This window comes from Manis pentadactyla, chromosome 5, assembly GCF_030020395.1.
Source record: "Manis pentadactyla isolate mManPen7 chromosome 5, mManPen7.hap1, whole genome shotgun sequence".
NCBI classification, from domain to species: domain Eukaryota; kingdom Metazoa; phylum Chordata; class Mammalia; order Pholidota; family Manidae; genus Manis; species Manis pentadactyla.
In genome coordinates this window covers 152,310,238-152,321,295 of record NC_080023.1, presented here as the reverse complement: position 1 = coordinate 152,321,295, position 11,058 = coordinate 152,310,238, and the positions used below count along the sequence as shown (strand labels likewise).

Here is an 11,058-nt window from a genome sequence, read left to right as displayed (position 1 = left end):
GGTATCATATTCTGTCTACTGGACCAAACTTCCTTTAATATTTCTTGTAGAGTAGGTGCTCTGGCAATGCATTCCTTGTTTTTGTCTGAGAAAGGCTTTATTTCACCTTTTTGAAAGATATTTTCACTGGGTATAGGATTTGGGGTTGACAGGTTTTTTTTTTCTTTCATCACTAAATCCATTCCTTTTGTCTTCTAGCTTGCATGGTCAGATTCTTAGTTTTCTCTGTATGTGTCATTTTTCCTCTGGGCTGCTTTTGTCTTTTGTTCTAGCATTTTGAACACGCTATGCCTAATTGTGTGTGTATAGGTCCTTAATGTTATAAAATTCCCAACTTTTATTTCTTCAAATATTTTTCTTATACAATTTTATTTGGTCTCATGCTCTAGCAATCCATGAAAGCAGCATGCCCCAGGTAGCTACTGCAACTTCAGCATGGGACCCAGAAGGAACCATATGGAGCAAATGGAGTCCAATCAATACAGGGACATATCCAGCCCAGCCCAACCCATCCTTAATCTGCTTGGCTGAACCTGGTTTAGATCTGTTGAACTATAGCTGACCTAGAGATCTGCATGAGGATGAATGTTTTTGTTGTGAGGACTAGAGCGAGAAAAAGCAAGATAAAGTTTTTATCTGTAATGACTGGTTGGAAACCTGGACAGTGATTCCTGGCAGTGCAGCTATGCAAATCTGTTCAGGAAGCAGAACTGAGCCAAGAGATGGGTGCTGACCCTGGGTGTGGGCTCTGCAGCTCAAACTTGCTAAGGCTGGCCTCTCCCTAGCCAGGCCCAGCAGCCCCTCCTCTAAGAAAGTTTCCCTGAACACTCTCCCTTCCCCAAGAGTTCAGGACTCCCTTCTTTCTGTGATGTTTATCTTAACCTCATCTCCCAGAGGCAACTACAACTAATGTATTTCTTTCCTCTTAAAAGCAGCCTTTTCAGTTTTCTACCCTGAAAGGCCCAGAGGCTATCTCCCTGAGGGCATTCAAACTCTAGCCCCTAGCCTCTAAGGACCATCTGTACCCAAGCCTGTTGTAGTGGGTGCCACTGTTGACTTTAATATCCACTTCCTTCAGGATGAATTCTGTCTTCCTTTCTGCCATCTGGGAATTTCCATTTCTTTCTTTGAAATTGGCTACTTATTTGAAAGTAAATTGTTATTTCAGTTAGCATCCTCATGTATTTGGAGTAGGAGGTGGGTACCTTACTTGAGTTGACTCAGTCTACCAGGCTGATTAGCCATCTCATTTTTTCCTGGGTAACTCCCCACCACCACCAATACAGTTGAAATTATCCCAGTTATTTCTGTTTTTCTATTTGACAATAACGTTTCCCCATGGGCTTGTGTCTCCTCTCTCAATCTTCAGTGTTTAGCAGAGTGCCAGGTTCATGGATACCAACTAGTGTTTAAAGGCCATCTTACATTAACAGATGAACTCTGGAAAGATCAGTCAAGGTAAGTGTGTAAAGAAACCTGGGCTGATGGGATGGAGCTGAGTGGGTGAGCAGGAACAGAATGATGTATATACATCAGGGTGAGGAGAGCTACTGAGTATTTAGGATTCTTCACAGGAAATTCACATGGAGTTCCCAGATCTGTTCAACACAAAGAAGCAAGGTTCCCCCTTTCTACATAAACCGAAAAATGTTTGTCTATAGTTAAGACTGACTCAGAAAACCACTTAGCAGCTGCTGTTTTCCTTTTTCTCATTAGAGCAAGAAAACTATCAAAGCAGGTGATGCAAGAATGAAGCTGACACAGAAACACCCAATCCCCTCAAGAACATCTCCAAGAAATGGATTGGCCACCCCTTAAACTCCCATCTTGGGGTACCTGGGGAAGAGCTTCTTATAATGAGGCCACTAAGAGTCCCTGGTGATCATGGCTACAGGGAGGCAATTCCAAACTGTAATTTGCTATAGTGCAAAAGTATCTGGCTTTCACTAGAGAAATTACAAATTCAGAGGAGACAGGGCGATAGAATTTTAAAGGAAAGGATGAGATGAGGTGGGAACAGGGCAAGCTGGCCGTCGTGTAAATCAGAAACCTGACTTGCACCTATTGAATATGTCATATATAATATGTGAATTTTTTTTCTTATAGAACAAGACACTTTACTGCCATCTACTGTAAAACTGTAGGAATACATACATAAACCTATGGCATTGGTATAGATGTAGCATCCCTTTTCTTCTATACATATTCTGCCCAGCTAGACAATTCAAGAGTGAAAACATTTAGTCCAGCTCTACTTATGTCAGACACTGTGCTAGGCACTTTCCAAACATTTGCCATCTAACCTGAAACACCACCCATTTAAGAACTAGGTAATTACAACTCAATTTTACAAATGAAGAAATATTTGGGACCTCTGAGGCAGAAGGGAAGATATAATCAAGAAAGGGCAAAAGGGGCTTCATTTATATTGGTAATATAGTCTTAAGTGAAGATTCATGGGTGTGTTACAGCTTCTTTATAGCTCAATACATGATAATGTCTAAAATGCTTTTACAATAAGAATTTAAATCACTTCTGAAGACTCAGATGAGTTAAGTAACTCATCCAAAACCTACAGCCAGACAGAACTCTGCCTAGAACTCTGCCTAGAACCAGGACATCTGCAACTCCTTTGGGTTGCTTCTCTGATGTGGTTAAATTTAGCACAGAATCATACTTCTGTGTTATGGTTATCTTGGGAAGTCCCTGTCTACATTAATACTGGCTCCAGAACCAGGCTTTCTTCTGCAAGTCTATATATATCTATTCAACTTGGAGAATATTCTGAATTTTATGTCATACACAAGGGTGGAAAACAGGAATTTTGAGCATCTACATCTACTAAATAGGTCAGGATCACTGCTTAACTTTTAGCCACAAACAATTTCACGAACGGTTCATTAAACATGTTCTTGTCATGTTAATTCAGTCTGGTTTGTGGCTTTAATTACAACTGAAAATGCTCTTCTGATCTTGAGATGCTCTTTATGCAACAATACTTCCATTAGTTTATTGTGTCGGGGAGATGGAAGTAGAAGAGGATTGGATTACTACTATTTATTGAGCATCTTTATGAGCCCAGTATGGGTGGCTAAGCATTTCCCTTCCATTCAATCATCTTCAAAACTGATGGATATTGGTTCACTTAAAAAAAAAAAGGTGTTTATGAGAATGTACAGATTAGTAAGATATACAAGGTCACCAGGAAGTTTACATGCGGGTGGGGAGACAATAAATAAAAATAATACAATAAAACCTCAGGTGTTCTAAAGAAAAAGGGCATGGGGATAATGATAGGGAAGCAGGGAGAGGTGATGTTAGGTAGGGTGTTGCAGTAGCTAGGATCAAGGTTTTTAGACCCAGTTTTTGAAGAGGGAACCAGGGACTACCTTACTTCAACTTCAAAGCCTTTTGGTTAACTTTTTCCTTAAGCAGGAAAACACATTAGGAAGACAGCCTCTCTAGCACGCATGTTACCAGCGGATCAGTCACAATCCCTACAGCTGAGGCACAAGGGAGGAGAAAATTACCAGCAGGGAAGTAGGCAATGACTGATGATTAAACAGCTACTTCAAACCTGATTATAATCTAGGGAGAGAATCTGCTGGTGGGAATCTATAGGTAATGATGACAAAACTAGAATTTTTAAGAGATGCTCAGTCAGTCAGTTCTAATTATAACCACACTTGACAACAGGTAAAGCTAGATAAAATTAAAGACTGAGAGGAAATTAAAATCCCCAAATTTGTCAACCAATCTTCAATTTTCTCTACTACCCTAGGACTAAAGTAATGAGACATATCCTGAAGATGTAATTTTACAAAATATATTTCTGTCTCTTAACAGGCTCTACAATTTAATCTTCCTGTTTCATGTACAAAATGGGGATGTCAGAAATTAAAGTTCATGTAAGCTAGGCATTTCAGATACAAGATAATACACTACACAATGGTTTCTTTTTTCTAAACCACACTTCTTAGCTCTCAATATTAATAACATGTGGATGCCATATAGTATGCAGTGAATATTTAAGAAAACCAGAAATTGGGATAACAGCATTTCCTGATTTCAAATTCCAAAACTTGTGGTTAAATAAGGAAGTATAAATGGCAATTCAAGTATATACTACTGTAGAATTTACTCATTTCACATTGGTAAGTAAACTGTTTCACCTTTTACCAGCACTTTTGATAATTTCTACTTAAGCTGCCAAATATGTTGCCATAAGCTCAACAGCACACCTGCACTCCAGGCTCCAAGACTTTGCAAATTGCCTCCAGGACAGAGGGTTAGCTCCACTGACCTTCACAGGGCTTACTGCCATTCACTTAACACTGGTTTTTTCTGCTAATGAACAAGCTGTCTTCATAACCCATTTTATTTAAGCACGACTCACTTTCTAAAGTCAGTGTCAGAGCTGAAAAGGAACTCAGAAGACATCTCACTCAGTCTCCCCCCTGACCTAACACAAACAGAAATACCAAGGGGTTCACAGGAGAGACTGTACTGTGAATTACTTGCAAAGTCAGGACCAAGGACTAATGCTCCATACCAGAGGGCCAGGGGAATTAGGTTCATCAAAGGCGGAACAGATGCCAGGCACTTGACATTTACTCTCATTCAATCCCAAGGAAGTAGTGGTCCATTTTACAGATGATTAAACTGATAGAGAAGTTAAGTACCTTGCCAAGTAGCCAAGTGTGACAAGGGCAGGAATGAAACCAGTCCTGTTTAGCAACATCATGCTCTCTTCATTCTATCTCGATGAGAAAACTCCTAGACTTCAGTGCTCCTCTATCAATCTTCATCTATCCCACTTCACATCTCCATCAATCCAGTATTAAACTCAAAGCATGTGAGAACTAAGCCATCTATTACATGGTGTCGGATGGAGGAAGTATATACTGTTCAGGCTGCAGGGACATTTCATTTGTTTAAATGTTTTTATTTAAAAAGAAATTAAAGACCTTCATGGCACAACTTCTTCCCAGCACAGTTATGTTTTAGTTATACCAATTACAATACAATCACAACCAATAAATCAAGGAGGGGGAACTTCTGACTTCAAACTAAAAAAAAAGGGGGGGGCCCCACTTCAAACAAAGTTAAAAAATACTTAAAAAACCTTTCAGAGTATTTGCCAGCACAGCTGTCTTACACTGGCATTCCATTTCCTGCCACCTAGTCAATGCAGACAAAGGTAGTGCTGAGAAATAAAGTGTCCCAATACAAGGTATACAGATGAGGTAATTTACAACAACACAGAAGTTGTTACTCTGTAAACCCTTGCCCCCCACCCCCACCCACTAATTGGATCTTTTTTTCATGCTTCTGCAGTGACTCCTTAAGTTGCATTTAAAATTTTTCTAGTTATTTTTAAAGGCTCTTAGGTGGCATTTCAGAGTCCTCTGCATTCACCTTCAGTTTCTTGCAAGGTCTGAAGTGTGTTAGGAGGTCCAGCTGTCTATAGCTCCCCTACACCAGCCTCAGCTACACCTAGATTTTCTGAGCTATAAGGGTGGCATGTGAAGTCTTGATCTACAACCCTCCTCCCCACTTCAAAAGAAAAATTCATTAGTCATAAGTCCTGTTCAAATCACAATCCAGTGCAAACGTAATCACAAATTGCATCTCTGGCACATCTGGTGCTTTCAGCTTCCGCACAAACTCAACATGGTAACCCCCACAGCATTCTAGGGCATCAAAAGTTTAAGAAGAATAAATATCCACTCTAAGTGGCTAAAAGGAAGAAAATCACTCTGCCACACAGAATGTTTTCCCTATGGTTGAGAAGCATTATAAAAGGCGGCCTTTGCTTCCTCTAAAGTTTACCATTATACTCACTAAAGCCACCATCTTGATAAAGTTACTAGACCCAAGATGGGTTATAAAGTTAGGTAAGTTCATTAAATTCAACTCCTCAAACAATTATGTTTTAATCTATGATGCCCAGGTGAGAAAGGCTTGTGAATTTATAAAGGTAGGAGAATGGGGAACTAAGAGTTTAGGCCTTAAAAGTATGTTGGAAGAATTTTTCCTAGTCCCCACAAGCAGCTACTGTAATGAACTAACAGGAGAAAATACAGAGCTGATGGTTTTGCTATTGTGCTTAAAAAACTAGGCTTCCTCAGTGAAGCACCTGATAAACTTAGGTGGTTGGATTAGTGGAAAATCCACTTTACACACACACAAAACACACAAAAACTGGCGACTTTTTCCATCCCCAATCCCTGCACTGCTGAGACACAAAATGAGTTTTATGGCAAAGGATCCTTAATCCCCAGAGATGCTTTGGCTTGTGGTGCTTTTTTAAGGCCTCTCTGCCCTGCCCAGTACCATGGGTCGAATTGAGGGGTGTATAAAAATGGGGGCCTCGGGAAGCCTCCATGGTAAAGGGCTGCAGGCCCCTCAGATGTGAACATGAGACACCCACCCAGCGAGACCTTTACACAGGGAACTTAAATCTAACCTTGATAAATAAAACCAAACGTTTATTTACACCAAAGAATTCCAACACTGGATCTTTCACATATGAAGGACAAAGTATCATATATATACACACAGCAAAGGGTGGCAGGGCTGTAACAAGAGAGTTTATAGTTCCCCCACAATTACAGGTCTACCATTTCTGTTTCATTGGAGGTAGTGGCTCTGCTCCTACCTCTCAGATACATTTCCAAGACTGAAGGGAAGGTCTTCTCACGAGATGGCATGTGAAGGACGGGGAAGGTAGGAGGAAAAGAAGGTAGAAAGCTTAAAATGAAACTCAGTGTGGCCACATCTCTCATGAGTTCTTCAAGAGTTGCCAGCATGAAGCCTTTATAGACAATGTTCATTTCTTTTGTAAAAAGCAGTAAGTTATGCCCAGTAACTGAATTCAAAATGGCCAAGTCAAAGAAAATGGAAAAAGATTTTGCCTTCCCCCTCCTACCAGCTATAGAACGTGCTGGGAGATAAAAGGCAAGAGGACCAAGGTATTAACATTTTAAACTAAACTGAAACTAAAATTACAAGTGAGTTGGATTTAGGGTTAGGTCAGTTAAGACATGATTTATATAGAACAGAAGTTTTCAGGACCTGTATGCACTTTGGGTAGCATTTCAGCATCTCAATGTAACTAAGACATATTCCCTTATTTTCACCAGGATAACCCCACTGAAGCACTTTTGGAGTAAACTGATATATGTGACTAGCAGAACACTGCTCGTACAGGTTGGGTTCTCACTTCCTCCTTTCTTCCCACTACCCTCCAAGAAGCTACATTTTGTAATCTCTGGAGAAGAGCATGAGATACCCCCAAAGTGTGGGATGGTGGGGGAGCAATGGTGAGAAACTGGGAAGAAATCTCCACCCAAACGTAGCAGCCGGGATTGAGGCTGGTATATCTTTGTTCTACAGTGATGAGGAACTGAATTTGGAAGGGGAGAAAAAAATTTGTCTGTGAAATAGTCCACCTGCAGGTAATTTTTCAGGGAATCCCCTGAGTTATGAAAAGTTCGAGTTAAAAAAAAAAGGAAAAAAAGGAAAAAAATCAGCCTATTATAATTTTTTTTTATGACTGAACTACTATAAATCCACAAGCAACGGTTCAGACACGGTGCTTCTGAAGTATTTCAACCCTCCCCGGCGGGCGCAAGCTGCATCAAGGAGTGACTGGACTCCCCCACCTCTGCTCAGGATCAGGAGAGAGAAGGGCCATTACTGCTGAGCGCCAGCAGCAGCTGGAACAGGCATCCCAAGGGGGTTGGCAGCAGCAATCACTGGTGAGCCCGCGAGAGGTCCGAGGGGCGAAGGGGTTGGCACTGAAGAAATCCCTGAAAGCAAACAGCTGACAGTGAGCCAGACACCAATCACAGAATGTGTTGCCAGTTTTTCATAGCACCTATTTGAACAGTAACACAACAGTCTTTTTATTGAAATTCTCTCGTTAGCCAAGATGTTTATAAATTAAATCCCCACTAATTAAAATGACATATTCTAATGAATTTAGAAGACAGGTAAAGAAATCCAAGCTTAGAGAATTTAAGCAGTTTTGTCCAAGGTGCATGGCTGGTAAGTGGCAACCATGTTGGATTCTAACCCAGGCCTGTCTAGGGCAGCACTGTCTGAACAAACTTTCTGCTCTGTAATCTGTGCTAAAATATGGCCACTTCCCACATGGGGTTACTGAATATTTGAAATGTGACTAGCACAACTAAGGAACTGGTTTTCAAATTTTATTCAATTTTAGTTAATTTAAATAGCCACGTGTCCCCAATCACTACCATACAAAATAGCAGAGGACTAGAGCAAAAGCTCACGTGCTCTTAGACCATACTGCCTACCTAGTTAGCTGACAGCTTTCCAAATTACTAAGTCATCTTCACTGGGGAAAGGAGTACTTCCCATCTCTAAGCTAAAAGAATGTTTTAGAATTTATTTCCTTTTGGTGTCTTCCGTCCATCTAGTGACCAGAATTATCTGTTAGACTGCCTTCAATTAGCCAGTTCATTAATTTTCCAAATTGTTCTATATGTATTTTTTTGAGCAGGTAATATATTCAGAAAGTTCAAAATATAAAAGGTTCAAAAGCATATACAGTGAAAACGCTCCCTTGCCTTGTCATTTGGCCAACCTAAGGCACCATTTTTTGGGGGATATCCTTACAGAAATATTTCGTATACCTTCACAAACATATAATTATATAATTATGTGCATATAATCACATAAAAGAACATGATTATATATTCTTGCCCACCACTCTTGGCCTTGCACATGGTTCTTCGTCTTGCTTTTTCATTTAATGTTATTAAAAAACAGCTAAAAAAAAAAATCCATGGAACTCATTCTTTTTTCTGGCTATACAGCATTCCACTGAATGCATGATATTTAGTTCATATAACCAGTTCCGTACTGGGAGCTATTTTCAATGTTTTACTATTATAAATAAGGCTACAATGAGTAACCTTGGATGTATATCATTTTGCATAGGCAAGATACCCAGAGGACATATTCTAGAAGGCAGCTGGTTCTTTAAAAAAGAATTGGGACAATAATTCTTTGAGGGTGAAGTAAACGCCTTTGCACTACATGTATACCCATGTGAGTGCTGTCTACATATATAGCCATTCGGGGACAGGCCTATGGTTTCTTTTTCAAAATTGTGTACTCTGTAATGTTTCTTTTGCAATATTGTGTAATAATGACGACTCAACAGTAATGAAAATAATTTCATATAAACCTTTGTAATTTAATAGGCACTGGAAAAAACTGGATAACCATTCTTTCACACATACATACCCATGTTCAAACATCACCTTTACCCACACACTCCCCAATTACTTAAACTTATTTCTGAGGACCATGAAATAACTATTACTCTAAACCATGAGATGAAAGGATTTCTTTTTACTCTTCATGGTTTGTTGGGACTTTCAAGTCCTTCTGTGAGAAATTTTTGAGATTCTGGTCTAGAACAGACTGTTGATACTCTACTTAAGCAGTGTCACTGCAGTACACCAGGCATCAAAAGCATTCTGAAACCTGGTGGGGACAGCCACACAGGACGGTGTATCAGTAAAATAATCATTAAAGAGAAGGAAATCAGATCACAAAGAAGAGCAAAACTAATAATGAATGACTTCTACATTTTTTAAGGTAATATACTAGGGAACTGACCTGACATCATGTTGGCGCTGCTGACAGGCGTACTGCCCCCCTGCATGCTGGATGAGCCCATTCGAGCCTGCTCCTTCACAACAGTGTCTAGGAAAGAAACACAAAGGTTAGGTCCACTTACGCTTGAGAAATTAAACCAATGGTCTGGGCCCTTAAAGCAGTCCTCATCACTCTTTGCATTTCATTTATACTCCACATTATTCCCAAAAGAACTTAACATGGCAACTGCCTTCACCATGAATTAGGTAAGTCTATAATACAGAATTATCTTTCCTGTCAAACTGTGATAAAGGCTAACTCTTAAAACCAAATGGTAGGAAGATAAGGTTAATTACCCACAGTAGAGCTTATTTAAAATGTAAACCATCATGTTAGGATTTAAAGACAATATAATCTAACCTGGCAAGATAGTAACATGTCAAAGTAGACAGATTTTATTGCAGTTCATAGCTCAGTTGGTCAAGCGTGGTGTCAAACAGGCCAAAGCTACAAGTCTGTGCCGATTAATGCTTGGCGACAGACTTGACTATCCATCTTAATCAGCCTGTCAGTCTGCTTTGGGTACAGAAGACTGGGCAAGAGTGTGATCGGTACACTACAAAACGACCCCACCATTCCCCAAGGAACAGTCAATCCAATGTTGAAGTTTACATCACAGTGAGGATGGGGTGGGTTAGGTGGCATCTTCACCTAGCAGAGCACAGTTAGCTATACTCACAAACCAAGGTCAAGGTGTCCATACAATAAGACTTTCAAGTCTCCTGGCTTTCTCTACCAAATGATAACCAGAGAAGGATTGATTTAGGGCTGGCTGTTCAAATCCAACCACTCCAACCACAGCTCCGAGAAGTGTCACCCAAACAGTTAAGAAAATCAGTTTATTTACAAGTGATCATGTGTCAGGTACTCTGTTAAATAAGGATCCTAACAACTCTGCAAGACAGTTGCCATCACCATTTCCATTTGAAGAAACTTAGCTCAATATTTTGCAGCAAGCTAAGGGAAGTTAGAATTCCAAGTCTGTTCTGTAGGACTCTGGGCCTAAAATTTTCCTCATAGCATATATTCTCCCCTACCCAACACAGTCTGCTCTGTGGAGTGGACCGTTAGACTCACAGAAATAGGGGTGCTCCATGGCTTCTCTGGCAGTGAGCCGTGACTGGTGGTCATATCGCAGCAGCTTGTCCAGGAAATCCAAGGCCTCGGGGCTGACAAGGTGCTGATTTTCACTGTGGACAAACCGTTCCCATCGCTTACGGGAATGTCTGCAGAGGCAAAATGGGGAATAAGAAATGGGCTGAGGAGCAGAGAAACTGAGTGTCTCACTCCTACATTTTCCTTAGTGGTTAGGAACCCAGCAATAGCAAAGAGATCAAAACTCCAGGGAGTACAGTCGTGTAC

The 11,058-nt window shown here is 40.4% G+C and overlaps 1 protein-coding gene across 1 annotated transcript in view; it reads right to left on the bottom strand.

The window, feature by feature from the left end:
* Positions 1-6,469: 6,469 nt before the first annotated feature.
* CSNK2A1 (casein kinase 2 alpha 1) overlaps positions 6,470-11,058 on the bottom strand; it is a 48,538-nt gene continuing 43,949 nt past the window's right edge. Inside the window, 4 exon segments of the mRNA XM_036924797.2 lie at positions 6,470-7,742; positions 7,744-7,814; positions 9,658-9,744; positions 10,774-10,922. Of these exon segments, the coding sequence (XP_036780692.2) occupies positions 7,680-7,742; positions 7,744-7,814; positions 9,658-9,744; positions 10,774-10,922 (370 nt within the window). The 3' untranslated portion in view covers positions 6,470-7,679.